Genomic DNA, 20,134 nt, shown 5'->3' with positions numbered 1-20,134 from the left:
GAATGGTCTTTCAGAACAGATGTTAAAAAATTCGGAGATATCCAAGTCTTAGAATCTGCATATTAGGCCAGAGTGTCAGGAAAGCTTTCGAAATCCTCAAGTACGAGGTTTGCTCAAAAAATAAGGTAAATTATTTTTCTCAAAAAATATTCATTTATTCGTCAATTTCTATTTTGCCCCCTTCAGTCGATGTAAAACGCTGTGTTTCATGGATCTCTTCAATCTAAGGAACAATAAAAAGTCACAGGGGGCCGAATCTGGTGAATATGGTGGCTGTTGTTTTTGGACTAAAATCAATCACAGTCAAATCACAGTGGGACTACTGATAACGGACATTACACAGCATATTGCAGACACCCATATAGTGGCACGTGGCATGAATACAACGATTCACACGTGTTCCCAATTTCGCCAAAATCACTTGTAAGCAATGAGACATATGTCTTCTTTTATGAACAGGAGGTAACGAAGCAGCATCTTTGATGTGATTTTTTTTCTTCTTTCCTTTTTTTTATAATCTTAGTTCTTTGAATGGATTTGTATTTCATGATTGTTTCAAATAACAGGCCAATGTAGGTATTTTCTGGGCAAGACATGAAATTGGAAAGAACGAACAATGTCGGGTGAGCAGGTGCATTATCATGATGCAAAGTCATGACTTGTTTTTACACAATACCGGACGTTTTATTCGTTTTGGCTCTCGTAAACGGCGAGAGGCAAAACGAGACTTTGGTTTAAATGTCATAACCATATACCCATCATTCGTCACCAGTTATGACAAGTTTAAGCAAATCTGGATTGCCGTTGAAGTCATTTAACAATTCCTGAGCGATGCTCATGCGACGGTTTTTTTGGTCAAAATTCAGCAATTTTGGAACGAACTCCGCTGCCATACGCTTCATGCAGAAATTTACGAAAAAATGCATGGCATGAGCCAACCAATATGCCGACATCCTCAGTAACTTCTCTAATAGTGATTCAACGACTCTCCATGACAATTTTCTTCACTTTCTCAACATTTTCATCGGTTGTTGATGTGCTGGGGCAATAGACTAAACATGCTAAACAGCTGAAACCGAATTGTTGTAAATCATGCCCTAAAAAAAACGCCGGCCGCCACTGGTAGCCATAAACCACTGGTGACGTAGCTAAGAGCGTGCGAATGTACGATGACTCCCCGCCACTCGAGTAGCAGCGAGAATAATGCTACCGACTTCGACAGAACTTGGGCAAAATTTCTACGGCATTTGTTTACGATATTTAAACGCTAGCTACGAGCATATCGACACAGTCAAGTGGACGTTACAGTGCGGTACGCGAAGTGATTTAGTAAGGCGATAGACATTCAAATAATAGTTGAAGTTTTAGTTGAAGTGTTTGTTGTATTCAAAGTGAACCCACGGGGAAAAACGTAACAATATGTTGGAGACAAGTGTACCAAATAAAAGAATAAAAAATCGCAAATCGCCCGCGAAATTTTAAAATTCACCTTATTTTTTGAACAGACATCGTATGCAGCGATGAAAAATATTGGGCATTGTATAAAATTGAATTTGTGTATTTTGTTGTTCTGATATACCGTATTGTAAAAGTAACACCGTGTTTACGTCAGAAAGCGTGTTAATGATGAATAGTTTGAACTTTTAGTCAGGTTTTTGTTTTAAAAAATGGGTGAACACGTGAAAGATTCAAGTCACTGCAAACAATACAAATGATTATGTATACGTTAAGTACTGAAATAACGTGTTTAAAATAGACAAAATCTTGCATACCATTCTAATGAAAAATAATTTACTTTAGCACGAGCATGAACTTATTACCGCCTTGAGATCAGAAAAATACTCGATTCACAGTTTCGAATCGTAGTTGATGCAGTTCAATAGACACAGACGAAATGAAAAAGAAAGCAACACACCGACAAAGAACAGTTCAATACCAACCTATTTTATTAAAACATCGATCAAGACCCATGTTTCTCGTTTGAAACACACAGAAATTTCACTTCAACTGCCTCACATATACAAAACTTGGCAGCTGAAACCAAAACACTGTTGGCTATTATAGGTTCAATTGCAGCTGGAGTCGGTCCGAAAACAAACCGATTAAAACATCGGATATGTAAAAAAATCGAATAAACGTTGAGCAAAAAACCGTGTAAAAAGCAAGGTTAAGTCGAACAATTAGAAACAGGACTGACAAGACAATGCAAAATGCAATTTCGTTTCGTGTTCAATAACGAGATTTCCACAATTGCTTTCATTTTCTAGTCCTACATTATACTAACATTTATAGTTTTAGGAGAATGATGAAGTAAGTTGTAGTTCGTTCATACAGTTCGTTGCAAAAGTAATAATATGAATAATTTTGTATAATATTAGAAATAGGTAAACATTTCAAGTGTCTAAATTCAATGACAAACTAATTGGAAACGAAAATTTACTGTTTTCTGTTGAATCGAAAGAAATATAAGATTCAGTTTGAAAAATAAAATGAGTAACACATGACATAGGAAATCTAGAAATGATAGTCATAAGTTATATTTAGTGAAGATATTTCTAGAAAGACAAAACTAGGGAAGTACCGTGAGCAATTATTGTTGAATCAACAGAAATCTGCCTATTTTAATGTAAAGTTTATTAGTACTGAACAATTTTAATGAAAAAAATGTTCGGAATAAATTCAAAATATTATCAAATAACAAATTGTGCGATACAAATAGGGAAACTGATAGGCTTCATGTCGTTTTTTTATAAAACTACAATTTCCGTTCCGTTTCATGACCAATTTTTCATATGGAATGTGTACTGAACATGTGGTTATATTAAACATGAAAGAAAAACATCCATTTGAATGAAAACAGTATAAAATTATTCAAAAGTAGAGTACCATTACTCTTTAAACGACATTTTTTTTTGTGGAGGACTAAATATTTTTTACTGTTTTTTTTTTGTATAAAATAATGAAATACCATTATTTTCTACTGTAAATATGCATGTACTTTAATCAGCAACCCAAATAGACCTTTTTCAGGAAATTGAAGAAAAATTGTTGAGTAACTGATAATTAATAGTAGCCCCCAGCCCCAATTGTTATGTGTCTTTTTGAGAAAGGGTTTAATTTTTAAAATCTATGAAGGTTTTTTTTGAAACAGTGACGAAGGTCATATGTTATTTTGGTACTTATTTCAGAGTATTTGTGAGTTTTAATTGCTTCTAGGCAAGGCATTGATAATTCTTTCTACCGATGAAGAAATTCAGCTGTATGTTTGACAATATGTACCAGCAGAATCATTTTCTTGATAATCAAAGTACTATTTGTATGAACGATCTTGGCGTTATCATGTTAGGTAATTTATTCGCGCCGTAATACTAATTTAATTATTATAATATAATAATATAACTTTATTCACTTAACCGATAGCTGTACAGAATACAAAATATATATATATAATTATTAAATGAATAAAACAGTAAAAGTAGCCAAGTACTTGTTTGGTTATAGCAATGAAACATACATGGAATTAATTTTAAAAAGATCTATAAAAATTGTTATTCAATTTCTATTAAGTAATATAATGAAGTAACAGGTAGGTATATCAACATTACAATAAAATTTCAATACAGTAATATGATAAAAAAAGCAATGAGTAAGGAGAATTTCATTTGCGAAAGATGTATTGAACTCAGTTGTTAAAGTTGTGTCAAATCCAGGTAAGTATTTGAAGTCCTAGTTCAGCATTTGTAAAAAATATCTCCCACGTTCGAGTATATATACCCCCAGCTTTTTTCTGAACAAATACTTTTAATGTTTCAGGTACCGAATTATAACATTTTAACGAAACATATGAAAAGGCTTGTTGAGAAATAGATTTCTTTAGAATGTACGGGTAGGTGAGTACATTTCGATTATGTGTATTATATTCGTGTTCTGCCTTAGCTGGTTCTGAATTACAGAAATGAAATCTGATGTTTACATACAGGAAATATAGCAGTCCAAAATAAAAAAAAAAATGAATCTTTATACAGGCTATCGGAAAAAATCTGAGGGGTTTATTGAGAATAAGCCGAATGCATCTTTTTTGGACTATTTCCAACGGATTCAAATATATCCTACATGCGTTTCCTCAAACTGTAATAGCATATCTCAAATGACTCTCAACAAGATAATAATACAGTTTTTTCAATTTAGTGATGGGCAAACATTTTTTGAGAGTTTTGAATTGATAAATAATTTTACGCAGTGTTTTAATAACAAAGTTGATATGGGAGTTGCACCTCAAGTTATTATCGATATACACACCTAGATATTTGAGGTTCTTACTGATTCAATATATAATGTTTTTTCAGGTTAAGTTGACTACAATTCGATGGAATGGTGCAGCTCCGGATTTAATGCAAATGAAAGTGATAAGTTTAGTTTTTCCGGATTGACAGTTAAGAGTTTTTGCCAAAACTAGTCATTTATGAGAATAAAATCTTTTTCCGCCATATTTTGTTCCACCCTGTATTGTTAGACATAATACAGGGTCTTCCATTAAGCGCTTTCCATCTTTATATTTAAAGAAAACAAAGTGTGTGTGAGATATCAAATTTTTTTTATTCATTTGCAAGACCTATTGATGCCATCATGTGTGAAATATAACATTGTTTAAATGTCCGCCACGGCTTCTCTGGGTGAAGCGCATCTGAAACGTCCAATTTTCATGACTCTGGCGCATAAATCAGACTGAATTTGACCGATGACATGGGTTATGTTGGCTTTGAGGATCGCTGTGGTTTGTGGCTTATTCGCATGCATCTGCGAATTAGAAAAACCCCACAAGAAAAAGTCTGACGGGATCAAATCGCACGATATCGGTGGCCAGTTGACATTACCTCCACGTGAGACTATGCCCTCAAATAGCTCGTGCAGAATATCCAATGTGTGGCATATAGCGCCATCCCGTTAAAACCACATGTCGTTGGTATCCAGATCATCCAATTCAGGCCAAAAGAAGTTGGTAATCATCGACTTATAATGCTCGCTGTTGACAGTGATTGCCTGGCCAATGTCGTTCTCCAAAAAATATGGACACTAAACAGTGACTTTTTCGTGATTGGAACTCATGGGGATTGGAATCATCCCAAATTCGACAATTTTGTGTGTTCACGTACCCTCTCATCCAGAAATAAGCATAATCGCTGAAGATGATTTTTCGATGAAAATTAGGGTCAGTTGCTCCAGCTGCTCCAGAGCCTATTCAGCGAACTCTGAGATCTGAGATCGTTTACCTTCGGTCAGTTGAATTTTGTACGGGTGCAGGCCTGAGTCACGACGGAAAATTCGCCAAGTTGTGGTCTGCGAAAGGCCAAGTTCTTGTGAGCTTCGCGAAATCGACTTCCTCGTATTCTCCTGCACCCTCTCACGACATCGGCGATGTTTTCGTTAGATTTTGCGTTTCGTCGACGTACTGGTGTTGGTCGATCATTCACTGAACCCGTAGACCCAAATTTATCCATCACATTACGAATAGTCCTCTCGGTAGGACGATTATGGCGACCGTAAAATGGGCGAAGCGCGGTGCCCGAACAGAACACCCATTTTTATAAAACAACTTTATTATTTGCATGTGATGCTGAATGCTATATCCGTCCATGAAGATTTGGCAAAACAGAATAAATAAAAGACAACTAATTTGACAGATATAGTTTCAATAAGATGACCGTTATCAATTGACAAAGTTCGAAAGTCTCTGTTGGAGGACTATATAGTTCACGTGTGACGAAGAAGTTCTGTGGTGTGATTTTCATTTTGTCAACTACTACATAACTATTTTCATTATTATCTTTCGAAAATGCATTAATTGATTAGTAATTTAGAAGTTGCAACATCATTTATCTCGATCCTGCCAGTACCATCCAATACCAAAGTATAATAATAACAAGAATCAGCTCAATGTCAACATGCTTCGTTATTTTACTAGAACGAAGTAATGTTGATATATTCCAAGCATCACGATTTCGCAATGAAAATTGTTAACTTCAACGCTAAGGCCTAGTTTGAACAATTGAATACTTTTTGAAAAAAACACTTTTCACCAAGTTGGATGAAAATACTACGGAAATAAATAAAAAACCGATAGCCAATCACTTTTGTATAAAGTCCTAAAAAATTAGACAATAAGTGTATCGTTCATGCGAACTATTCTTTGTTTATTCTTCGAACAATGTTCTCTTTCTCCCGTAGAAGGCTGCTTCCCAAGTATAAACATCCCGTTCAGGTTATTTGTACGAGTGGCGCCTCTTGTCAAGATTGAAAGCTGCCATTCATACTTAGTCGGGGCAAAAATCGGATCTGACCGATGCCAGGGATCTACGATACGACGATATATTATTCAGACACAAAGATCTTTTCAGAGGAAAATTATCTTTGAAATAACACGGATTAATCGCCGTACTACAATCGTGATATATGAGCAGTTTGCATAAATAGCGAAGACATCAGATGACTTCATTCTGATCAAAACGAATAGAGAATACTGTAAAAAAATTCAATAATATTGAGAAAGTATCTGATTAAAAAGTTTACGCTATAATCACTAATCAGTGAAATCTAAAGCATTCTGCGGTATCACTAACCAACTAGTTGCGATTTTGACATCTCAAACTTGACATGTATTTTGTGCAATCAATGATTCCAACCAAAATATGTGAATTGCTATTTGCAATGAAAGAATTCCAAAAAATCATTTTTCAAGTCTATACCAACACAGAAATTTTAATTTTATGTATTCGACTGTATTACTTGAATGTAATCTTAAAAACTCGTCACAAGTCCATGAAAAGTTTATCGAGTGAATAAAAAAAGTTGAGGCAATGGCAATTGTTTCTAGAACTAACTCAAAATTTTGAAACTCTTAAAAACATGATAAATTTTAGAGCATAAAATAATAAAACCTACTTTCTAGTTTTCCTTGAAATTATTCTTTAATAACAAAATCGTCGAAAGTTATACCAAAAGACCTTGAAATGTATTGATACATTTCTTTATTTTAACGAAAACTCTGTTATTCAGCAATACCATGGGAGCAAACAGCATGATAAAACCACGAGTCACCTATATTTGGAATAAGGCAGTCGAGAAACATGGAGAGTCAAGAGTTGTTGCGCGTGATATTTCTAAGGTCTTTGACCTTGTGTGGCTTGAGGGTTTGTTGGCCAAAATTCGATGCTATGGCTTATCGAATAATTTTTGTGTATGGCTCTCCAGCTTCCAGAAAGAACGTTCCCTGCAAATGGCCGCTTTCTGCTTCGATGAGTTTGTTGTTGGTTAAAATGGAAATCAATATGCCTTAGCACAATCATGTCGCTGGAATTGCAAAGGCTGCTTCTCAGAAGCTTGGAACACTGTTCCGAACCAGAAAACTGTACACACCCCAGCGACTTTTGATGCTTCATATAGCTTACATCAGACATTCTTTGGGGTATAATCCAGTCATTTAAGATTAAATTAGGTAAGAATCTCGGAATTCGAGATACCCAGCTGTAAGTCTGTAAATACTTGTATATTGACACCCTAAAAGTTGTCTCAAAACCTACATATGGTAGGGTGTAAGCAACTATTAAATTTCAAGGTCAAAGGTCACAAAAATCGGTTTTTTGAGCTTTTTTTTGGAAATATCTCATTTCCTATAGGTTTTTTGCTATTTGTATTCATTATCAATATTGTAGAATACAAAATTCTCTACAAATTTTGTTTAAAAAAATTTTTTATACGCTGAACCGTTTTCGAGATAGAGGGCGGAGAGCGCGCGGTCACAGCATCACTTCAGGTCAACCGGTGCCTCCGGTCGAAAACGCGCCATATATAGTTGATGAACTATCGATAAATCAATGATTATAAATATTTGTCAATTTTTATAAACTATTATATTATATTTTATCATTTTCTTCATGCATTAAATCTATATCTATTCAATAATACTGATAACCGTTTACTAAAATTAAAAAATAATTAAGAGAAAAACTTTTCTTTAAAAAAGTTGGGAAAGGTAATGTAAAAACGGAGATATACTCGACTAAAAGTTTTGATAATTATCCTCATTATAAAAAACATATTTTATTTGTGCACGCATTAAGTGGCTGTGACACAACTTCTGCGCTTTTTAAAACGGGAAAAAAATCATTTTTAAAAGTTTTTGAGAAACTGACAAATTTGGATGAACTAGCTGAAGAATTTGAGGAAGAAAATTGTTCGGCCCAGAGATTATTAGAGAGTGGAACTCAAACCTTATTGGCAGTCTATAATGCTCCGAAATCTGTGAAAAGTCTCGATCATCTTCGTTATATGCATTACGTCAAGTCTACAAAACTTAATAAACCTGTGCAGCTTTCAAATATTCCACCAACAAGTGCAGCTGCTCATCAACATTTCAACCGTTTATATTATCAAGTTCAAACTTGGTTAGGACATGATTTGGAACCCCAGGTATGGGGTTGGGCAATGCGAAACGATTTTCTGGAGCCTATCATGACAATTTTACCACCTGCTCCAGAAGATTTGCTAAATACAATTTTCTGCAACTGCAAGAGTGGTTGTGGTTCGCGATGCGGATGCAGGAAAGCGGGCTTGCAATGCTCTTTAGCTTGTGGCCAATGTAATGGGCAAGCTTGTCTCAATGCTCTACCATATCAGAGCGACATTAACGAAGATGGAACCTTTGACCCCGAAATCATGGAAGCACTTGAGACAAATGTCGTTGAAGACGATTATGAAGACCAGTTTGAAATTTACCAGCAGCCAGAAGACGACGATGAAGAGGAAGAAGATGATTAAAATTATAAATTGTAGTTTTTGTACCCTTTATTTCATTTCTTTACTTTCAATAAAAATAAATGTATTCAATGATATTTTTTAATAAAAAGAGTAATTCATAATTTATTTGTTTTTTTTTCATCATGTAAGAAGTTATAAATAAATATTAATTAGGTTAAAACTCAAATATAATTCCTATATTTTCATTAACAATTCTGCAATTACATGAGCAGGTAAGTGTTGTTAAAAAAATAATACTGAATAAAAAGTGGATAAGTTAGAAAAAAAATGATAAAATATAATATAATACTTAATAAAAATTGACAAATATTTATAATCATTGATTTATCGATAGTTCATCAACTATATATGGCGCGTATTCGACCGGAGACACCGGTTGACCTGAAGTGATGCTGTGACCGCGTGCTCTCCGTCCTCTATCTCGAAAACGGTTCACCGTATAAAAAATTTTTTCAAACAAAATTTGTAGAGAATTTTGTATTCTACAATATTGTTAATAAAGCCAAATAGCAAAAAACCCATAGGAAATGAGATATTTCCAAAAAAAGCGCAAAAAACCGATTTTTGTGACCTTTGACCTTGAAATTTAATAGTTGCTTACACCCTACCATATGTAGGTTTTGAGACAACTTTTAGGGTGTCAATATACAAGTATTTACAGACTTACAGCTGGGTATCTCGAAATTCCGAGGTGAACTTACTATAATGACTGGACTAGTATTGTTCTGATGTATGGAGCTCCGCCCCTAAGCATATCCCACGGCTACTGGATTCCATTCAGAAAAGAGCCACCCCCCAATGTGTTTCGCCTTAAAAAAAATCGCATGACGAGTGGTTTTATCTATTGATGGTTGTCCGAGTGGTATTGCTCAAACTCAAGAATAACAAAGTTTGGGTTTAAAAAAATGGACATTTATCAACAGTGAGACCATAAGAGCCCCAAATTTCATCGATGAATTTTCATTTTTTAACGAAAACTTTTTCAGCCTGAACTTCCTGAAAATATTTTCATCTGAATGCATCGATATTAGAAAATATAATATCAATTCTCAAAATAAATAAATTTCATTACCTGAATAACGAGAAATTCCAGCAAAAACATTTGTTTGAAAGTTTGAATATATGAACAGAGTACGTAAATGTCGTATCCGTTAACAATAGTCGATTTACTTGACGCGACTATATGCATCATCAATACGTTGGGTATTCTTTTCGATTCCATTGAAATTCAAAATAACGTTTCCATTCGGATAAAATATGTTTTATTGTGCTAGTAAGTTACGAATTTAAGATTGAGAGTTCAGATTATCACATAAAAATTGTTTGTATTCAAAGAGGAGTTTGTATTGGAGGATTGTTGTATTATCTTCCTGAGGTTATATGATTCAGCGAGGTATGGAAACCAATTTTTCATTTCGTTATCTTGAATCTGTTCATTGAAGGTATTGGTTAGTTTTATTTGATTTACATATTTATTTGAGTTGTCTTAGTAGAATTGTAGTCTAGTTACTGTCATAATCATAATATCAAATTAAACCTGTGAATTTCTGTAAAGCCTTCATGCAAAGTTTTAATTATATTTAGTCACAGTAATATTTGAATACTCGATTCCATTGGGTCAATTTGATTAGGACAGTGACAGTGATTGAAATTGTGAGAATGATGCATCATAATCAGTCCCTGAGCGTAGCGTATGATTCAAGAATAATTACAACTATAAATTTAAAGGCTGTCAATTTCATTGCTGTTGGGAAGAAGCGTTTCATCGCTATAGAACTCTGTTTTAGTGGACTATTGGTTTAAAGGAAATAAACTGGGAAAATGTTTAGGTCGAGTAGTATTCGGAAAGATTATTTCCCAAAAAAAACATCAGTTGAAAACATGGATGTGAGAACAAAATATCAATTCTCACATTAAATGAATTTTCTTAACCGAATAACAAGAAATTTCATCAAGAACATTTGTTTGAAAGTACAATGTTCGAATAAATGAACAATTCATTTCAAGTCTTTTAAATCACCATTGAAGATTCATAATGTGCATATGGCAAGTCATATATGGCAAAATAAAAGTCAAACTATAATATTACATATTACTCAAAATATGCACATCAACACATACAAAAATTAAAATGTCAAGTATAATGAAACATATCAATACAATAATAATAGTAGATAGTTAAAATAGTTGTATATGTTACAGGCAAGCTAAACAAACAACAGTAATGAGTTTTAGTAAGGTTCACTAAATTCTGAAAAACTCCTCCAGAGATTAAAATGAATTAGCGATCATAAATGACTTAAAGCTACAATCGATGATGATTTTTGGCAACTTATTAAAAGTTTCATTTTATTGAAATGAATGAAAACACTTTTGTCTAATTACCACTGGTTAATTTCTTTTATACGACCGGTTTCGGGTTTGACCCCATTATCAAGTATAAAACTGAAATGTGAAGTTTGAAAACTCGGTTATATCGGGAGTTTTCAGGTAAGATGTAAGGCCAGGTAGTTGGGCGAACTAGGATGCCAACTTTAAAATTCAACACTGAATATCTTAGGGTTTGTTAAACTCTCTCGAACTCATGAGTTTAACGTATTCCAAAAACACTTTATTGTGAGATTTTCACTAAATTGTTTTACAAAAACGCAACACGTGTTTCGCCATACAATGGCTTCATCTGACGCCAGATGAAGCCATTGTATGACGTTAGTTATGGATTTTCATCAAGTATCGGCCGATTCCATCATATAACTTATGAGTTTAACAACACCTAGAATTTTCAGTGTTGAATTTTTAAGTTGGCATCCTGGTTCGCCCAACTACCTGTCTTTCAAATACCTGGCCTAACATCTTACCTGAAAACTCCCGATATATCAAAAAAATTGTAAATTTAATTGTGCAAATCGCAGGCGCAACTTCAGTTTTAGTGGAAATTACATGTTTATTCACATGTCAATAACAATAAATTCTAGTTTTGACTATGTAGTAACATTTTTTTGGGAAATAAACTTATTATTACTATTATTTTCACCGTAGTGTGCGCTGGTCAGGCCCTATCCCCCCGAAGTCCCGATACATTCGGGAGGGCGCGCCAGCATCATCAACCAATGACCACTCCACACACCGTGGGGTAAGTGATCATTGGGTCCGAGAATCATGTGCCCTGAACAAGCGCAGTGAGCCAAGAATGACAGCCTTCTGCATCTGTGTGGTTAAGATTTCTGCCTTAGTGCGGCAAGCCGGTATGATTTTAAGATTCGAGACTCGAAAGGGCATCATTCCACCAAATACTCCAACAATCAGAACAACCATCTTGACAAGAGTGGTATGGATAGAGTCTGCGGAGTTCGAAGAGAAAATCTCGATATTTCATCCGTTTTTCCTCCTCTTGGTGACATGACAAATATTGTCTTGCTATTATTATTATTACCGAGTTTTCAAATTTCACATTTCACTTTTATACTTGATAATGGGGTCAAATCCGAAACCGGTCATGTAAATAAAATCAACTAGTGGTAATGGGACAAAAGTGTTTTTATTCATTTCATTAAAGTGATTATGAATTGCCACAAAACAAACAAGTCATCAATCACACACATTAAAAGATTCACACCAATATTTGGGAGCCCATTATAGTTCAATTGTGAGGTTCTTATTGGTGGCTTCACTTCACGCTTGAAGTTTTAAATTCTACTTATTTTGGAAGTTGGAAATTTGACGTAACCGTGTTTTTCAGGTTTTGAAAACAAAAAAGGACTTTTTTCCGGAACGTCAGTCGATTTTCAGGATTCTCTATGTGGATTTTTCATATGGAGAAGGGCTAAAAACACCATCAGAATGGTGTAGCCTGTAGCTTACTATATATTTATTAATTTTATTTAAATATCGGTCCTTTTGCTATTATGAAATGAAAAACAATGTGAAGATCTTTCACACAGTATCTTCGTCTTCTTGAATGTTTAACCTGTATATATCAGAAATTGTTTTGAATCTAACTGCAAAACTATACTGGCTTAATAATCAAGAAGCAGGGATTTGGGCATTTCCTTTTCGGAAATTCGTACTACGAGTATATCAACCTTATCTGAAATTCCCTCGAAGAATCCATTTCAACATTTTGTTAGATATTCATATTTTGGTAGTGAAGAAAATCTGGAATATGAAATATTCCCCAAAGGAATATGTCGTATCCATTTTCGTTAGTTGAAAGTTATTGTGAAGAACGCATTTCTTGTACTTACAAAATTATATTTTCATTATTCCCAAGTAGGTTACCGAATATTTTTCGGTCTTGAAGAATATGAATATCGCACTAGAATACGAGGAAAGATCTTAAATATTATCATGAAAATAGAGGTACGGAAGAACTAGCTTCTACATTATAATATAAAGTTGAAATGAGACGATTGACATTTTTCACAAGAGTCTCATTCACTTTTTCATTACATTGCCAATTATTTTAAGAGTATCATACGAATGATTCTTTTGATGTTAGTACTGAAATTTTTCATCTTTGCTCGTAGGTAATTAATCATTGTCATTAAAATTCTCAAATTTTAATCTTGATGAATCACTTCTTTTGTAGGTTTGGAAGGTCGTCTTTCCAAAATATTAAAAGAGTTTCAGTAGCACATTTCATGGATTTCGATCAGTTGTGGCTTCAAAAAAATCCATAAAATCGTTTTCAATGTACAAAATGTGAAGTTGCGTGAGTTACCTGACATTGTGAACATATCAAATGAACGTGTTAGCTTTATGTTGCATGAGCATTTGGCTATGAGAAAACTCTGTTCAAAGTTATCAAACAAATCGAAATTTTTTTCGTCGATATGTGACAATGGATGAAACATGGATCCATCACTTCAATCCAGGACTAAAATGATCGTCATCTGAATAGAAACCAATTGATTAACTTCGTCCAAAGCGTCCTGAAAGCACAATAATCGGCTGGAAAGGTTATGGCCTCGGTATTTGGGATGTGCGTGGTGTAATATTCATCTACTATCTTGAGTGAATATTATATAACGTTATTGGAGAGTTTGAAGGCTAAAATTACAAAGAAACGACCACATATGGCAAGAACACGCACCGTATCACACGGCAATCAAAACAATGGCAAAACTACATGAATTGAACTTCGAATTGCTCCCACATCCACCGTATTCGCCAGATTTGGCTCCCAGCGACTACTGGCTATTCTCAGACCTAAAAAAATGCTCACCGATAAGAAATTTTGCTCGAATGAATTGTTATTGCTGAAACTGAGGCCTATTTTGAGACAAAAGGTAAATCGTTCTACAGATGTGGTATGTTAGAGCAGCGCTGATTGTGTGGCTCTTGATGGAGATTACGATGATGAATAAAGCCAATTTTGAACAAAAAAAACTCGTTTTCTTTCCTAGGTCCGGGAATTTTCAGCCCAGGTGTTATAAAGAAAAATGTGAGGAATTTACAAATTGTCAATATGACAGAAGCAGGTGTCATCACTCGAAGACGATTGTAGATACAAGCAGGTGTGTTTTGAGCAACAGGGTAATATACTTGAAAAATATGTAAGGTTTTGCGTGGATTTTAGTTTATATAGTGAAAAGTGATTTATATGTAACTCAATATTTACAGGGGACAAAAATTGTTTAAAAAAATCTTTCCTCCAATTTTCATCTGAAAAAAATATCACTGGCGATTTTTGTTCATTTTCTTAGAAATGAAAAGATGAGAAAATATTCAAAAGTAAATACTTTCACCAATCGTTTTGCATATATCCATGAACAATTTTCAAACTGTTGAAAAATTTAGAAATAAAGATGAAACTATATAACACTTGATGGATTGATATTTGCATATTTAGAAATGTTATTAAAACAACGATAAACAGCAATAAAAATTAATTGGTGCTCCGGGGCGACTTCATTGATTCCAGTGGCGCATTTGCTTTTTTAGCTGCAGGAAAACCCGGAAAAACCTGCAGCATCATCTGAAGATCTTGATCTACCAATGTCCTCTCTCTTATAAAACAAAATGTAGGGTGTCTCCAGAGGCTCCAAATAGATTCAAAGCATCGCTAGAACACTTCGTGTCGTCAAACTTCAACTTCAACCATTCTGTTTCGTCTTTGACCAAGGCGCAATAATGACCAAATTCAACGCCAGAACCACAGTGAACAATGACTGCGTGAATATTATAACAGTGGTCTGCTAGATTGAAATGTTCATCTATTTCGAACCTTCCAAAGAGTTTCTTGCTTCCGTCAGAGGTTGAGTCTTGTTTGAAGATCATCAGTATTATTATTAGATTGACTGGAGCCTCAGCTATACTTGTTTCCTTGCGCATGTTTCGCAATACAGTCGATCATCACCTGTTAAAAATTCCATTTTCAGATGATTTACCAATAAGTTTGCATGGAATGGTTATTAGTCATATTAAGAAAAGCTAGATGAAGTTCCAGAAACTCACATAAGTTTTCGCTAACTCTTGAACATTTACTACAAAGTCAACAAGTGAGGATTTTTCCAGCAAAAGATTAACAAACACAAGACGAGATGGACTGTACGCAATCATTCAATCCAGAGCGGTCAGCAGTATTGATTTTGCTATTGTTTTGCTCACGAAGAGTATTCAACAATAACCCCAAGAATGATATTTGTTAGTTATTTCAGATACTCGTTTAGGCTCGTAAAATTTCCCCATTAAGAAAATTGAAGAGAACTCATAATCCAGTAGGCCAGTAGGGGTTTTTCCAAAGATAGCAACCACAAATAAATTAAGAATCCAATTATGGAAAATATTATTTCAGCATTTACCATATCACCGTTTCACTTGATTACAAAATCCCGTGACATTCCTGCAGCAACGATAATCAAAGTATTCGTTATGTAAGAAACTATTCAATGAAATGTGTATCAAAACACCTGGAGTGTACGAATGAAAATATAGGAAAAACCAATTTAATCATCATTTCAATATATGATGAATCAGGTCGATACCACCTGCTTGGAAAAGTGGAAACAAAGTCTTTTGGGATCAAACGTGTCCTTTGTGTACAGTGATTTGAATAGTTTCATTCATATATGACCCAAATTAATACTTTCCATATTGCTAAGAGATAAATAAAATAAAAAATTAGGTCACTAATTAAAAATTATCGACAAAATCTAAGTACTCTCCATAAAAGAAAAAGCTTTGATATTTATTACACTTTTCCAAATATTTGAAGAAACTTATGTCAAGTCTGTAGCCACACGGTTCAACGTGGGTGCTTTGTTGACTCACTCGAATTGACTGCCGTGTTGGTTGGTGGTTCAAGCCCTAGCCTGAACGATCGATTTTCACTTGCTATCGTCCAACCCGTGTTAGGAATCACACGTTAAAAGGTAAAATCTCGTTAATCCTTAGCTCGCACAAGTTTCGACTTCTGAGAGTTGACGTTCGTAGGGGTGCGACAGCTGGTTAACGAAAAAACAGATTTTTTAACATATTAATTCCCATGCAGTATTTTTCTACAAAACATAAATTGTTAAGTTAGTTATTGAATGATCGTAGTCAGTGAGAAAAATGTTATTTGTAACATCAGCGTTAAGTTATTGAGTTTTTCAAAAGAAGGCTGTAACAATTTCTACTTGTTTGTCTGTACGTTTGTGCACGTTAATTTCAAAAACGGCTCAACTTATTTGGATCCGGTTTGCAATTAGACAATGAAATAAGTAACTGAATATTTCGAAATTAAATTTCGAAATATTCATCTCGTAATGAACTTACACTGTGGGTTCTAGTAAATGTATGTCGGAAAACAACTACCTCCCCGGCTAAAACCACGATGGATATTGAATTATATCCGACAGACAGTCAATTTGAAAAGATAACTGTAAATATTGCAGTCCAGTTACTATTCTAATAAGTGCGAAAAGTTAGGATCAACAATTTTTATAAAAGCATCCAAAAGTCAGCTCTTCGAAAATAAAATATATTTTTTTTACTTTTTGAAAATTATGTTTATTTTTTATTTATTACTTGTAATAATATTATAAGGTAGATATGTACAATGAACAGATTTCTGGGAACTTATCGTGGAGATTAAGGTTGGTATGTAAGGTGAGTATTGAGAGTTTATTAAATAAATATTTGATGCAAGATCAAATTGGAAAAATGATCTGAAATGCGTTTAGGAAACAAAATATTCCTGAACATGTATAAGACAAATATTCGTTGTACTAATGTCAAATAAAAAACCTAAAATAACTGTATCAATAGTATCAACGGATTGAAAAGATTTTTCCACCCTAAGCGGAAACCCAAAAATACACTGAGGGATAATGCCACCTAATCCGAAGCACATCGTTTCTTCCAGGAAATAAGAGAGAGTTTAAAAGCATGTTAAAAAACAAAGAGAGCTCTTTCAAAATTAGAATATATTGACGTCACTACCAGGCCGGATGGGATGTCTGCAACTTTCGTCTCTTTGTAATTATATCAGTACCAGTACTTACTCGTGTTTAATGAAATGTAACTGAAAAAGAAATGAAACGATTTTATAACAATGAATTGGCGAGTTAAGAAATTATTATGAATGAAACTAAACATTTATCTAGAAACCATTCAGTTTAAAATGCAATAACTAAAAAATATGTTCCTTTTAAAGAAAGATCTTGAATATGATGTGTAGAATCGCAGTTTCTTCGTGAACGTTGAAATCATCGGTCTCTATATTTTGATCGGGAAGCTTGCAAGAAATAGATTTTTAATAACTTATCGAAAGAGACTAATGATGATGTGCAAACAAAAATAGAAAGATTTAACAAAAGATTGAGGGGGAAAGATGTTTCTTATCTGAAAGCAGACAAAGTCCATATATAAGGTTGTGATATTGGACAAGCCAGATTACTTCGAGAAGTAATCACACACTCAAGAAGTGTCAAAATTTGCTCACAATGGCTTCGAATAAAAGTCTTCAGATTTCTAATCCTATTGTTGGTGAAATAAACCAAAAATGAAGGTAACCATTGCATGGCGACTGGGCGCCGACAGATCATGTTGAAGCTCTTCACGAATACTTTAACAACCCTAGAATATGAAGTCAATATCTTCACCTACTACAAAATGGCGGAACATTTAATAATGGAGAAGTAAAAAGCCAAAAAGATTTTTCTCCCTGAAATGTTTTTCTGATTAGCAGCCAGTTTATTGAAATATTAAGAAGGTCAGTTACATTGGTAATATCGTATGCGTACGTATTCCTATACCTTACCGTATCTATATATTTATAGCAGAAATCGATATCATTTCATTGGTGACATATCGATAGCTAAAAATGAATGAATCAACTTCTGAAGTTTTCTTACATATTCATATCGTCCAGTCAGCATTAAGACTGTAAATACATTATCATAAATTATTACGGGAATTAATATCACTTATGTATGAGCCAATTAATAAATTAGGATTCATTTGTACATAGGAGTTTTGATTCCTACCCATTTTGTGGCGATTCATAGAATCTGATGAATTAGTGCAAAAGTATGTAGGTTAGTAGTTGTGTTTTTACGTTAGTAGTGTGGCCTGTACCAAAAACTTCAACAAAACTCGAATATAGGACATGGTTTCTAGATTTTACCAGCTTACATTGAACTTGCACTCTTATGATATGGTTATCGAATGAAAGGTTCAAAGGGAAAACAATTCAAAATGGTGGATAACAAGATTGCCGCCATACCAAAGGTTAGTAACACTTTGGTGGTGCTCCAAAAAATGTTGTTAGGAGTGACCCAGCAATAAAGAAGAATGAAATGAAATGAACATCTTATGAAACATGTCTAGCGACAACTAAAAAAATAAAAAATCAAAAGTAAAACGATCAACATTTTCAAGTACAGCACTAAAAAGAGGAAATGAACACAGAATATATTGAGAGTATGAAGGATTTTGGGCCATGAGAGCGTCATATACATTAAGAATAATAATCTTCCTTAAAGGAAAAAGCAAATATGCTCATTTGTTTTACTGAAGTATCCATTTTGATTTACACACTAGGTATAATTTATCAGTAACAATGCAAGGGGTTTTATCATTAATTCATATTCTTCAGATAATGACGTACCTAAATGAAGCACTACCTATTATCTCTGATCGAATCATAGCGTCATAATCTTTTCCAAGGAAAATTAGAAATATCTTAGGTATCCCTGAATCATAGAAAGTACTGCAAATTAGATAGAAATTCAAAAGTGAAAAACAATTTTGGGTATTTATCTAAAAAAAAATATATTAATTACTAATAATTATTGATGCGAGTGTTTCTTATTTTTGTTATTCATAGTATACATACAACTTGAAGAAGTATTTCGATATTTTTAATATCAAATCAATCAACAAGAGTGAATTTTATATATATATATATATATATATATATATATATATATATATATATATATATTACATTTTTCACTTAATTATGTAAGTACGCCTGTGTAACTAAATAATAATAATAATAAATGGTCTTTATTTTACGTGGCCAAAGTATGCACCATATGGGAAAACTTCTCAATTAAGGGGTTTCCTACAAAAAGTTATTCTTGATGAAAGTTTGCGCAACTCCTAAAACTAAACATGCACTAACTAAATACAATAAAACACACGTAATATACGAGGAGCCTTCAAATATTTTATTTTGAGACAAGAGTAAAGTACTTTTATTTTCGGAAAATTTTATTTAGAAAAGTTGTTCAGCATTTAAAATTACATCTAGATTTGAAGTCATGGCCATCCAAGCGAAGTTTAATTTTTTTATAAATTTTTTTTAAATGTGGACTGCGAAAAAATTGCTAAAACGATAAATAGACAGCAGTATACGACGTTTTATTTTAAAAGCCTGCAATTTTAAAAATTACACAACTATGGTGCTAACCACGATCAATTTTTTTTGAAGATTAATATAATTTTCAAGAATTTTGGTGCAAAGTTATTTTTATTTCTTGTTAACACTGAAAATTACTCAAAATTATACAGTATTGTAACAAGAACTCAATATTCAATAATATCAAATCACAAAACATCCAAATAAAACAGGTATTTTGGAACAAACTCATTGATTTTCTGGAGATTATTTTGGAGAATTATTTTGGACTAGAAAATCTCCAGAAAATAATGAGTTTGTTCCCAAATACCTATTTTATTTTGATGTTTTGTGATTTGATATTAATGAATATCAAGTTATTTTACAGTACTGTATAATTTTGAGTAATTGAGTGTTAACAAAAAATAAAAATAACTCTGCACCAAAAACTTTGAAAATTATTTCACTCTTCAAAAAATTGACTGTGGTTAA

The 20,134-nt window shown here is 33.5% G+C and overlaps 1 protein-coding gene across 5 annotated transcripts in view; it reads right to left on the bottom strand.

The window, feature by feature from the left end:
* The window catches only part of cno (adherens junction formation factor afadin), a 354,944-nt gene that overhangs the window by 93,029 nt on the left and 241,781 nt on the right, over nucleotides 1-20,134 (bottom strand). The window contains exon 1 of one of the 5 annotated variants that reach the window (XM_074183527.1): nucleotides 1,941-2,097. The exons of the other annotated variants lie outside the window; for them this stretch is intronic. Within the exon in view, the coding sequence (XP_074039628.1) occupies nucleotides 1,941-1,971 (31 nt within the window). The 5' untranslated portion in view covers nucleotides 1,972-2,097. Of the gene's footprint in view, nucleotides 1-1,940; nucleotides 2,098-20,134 lie in introns of those variants that run through there. 5 annotated transcript variants of the gene reach the window in all.

The sequence above is a fragment of the Leptinotarsa decemlineata genome, unplaced genomic scaffold, assembly GCF_025532065.1.
Source record: "Leptinotarsa decemlineata unplaced genomic scaffold, Ldec_3_MD MMD2_tig00026340_RagTag_RagTag, whole genome shotgun sequence".
In the NCBI taxonomy this organism is placed as follows: domain Eukaryota; kingdom Metazoa; phylum Arthropoda; class Insecta; order Coleoptera; family Chrysomelidae; genus Leptinotarsa; species Leptinotarsa decemlineata.
Note: the sequence above shows the minus strand (reverse complement) of the source record. Positions and strands in the feature narration are given on the sequence as shown.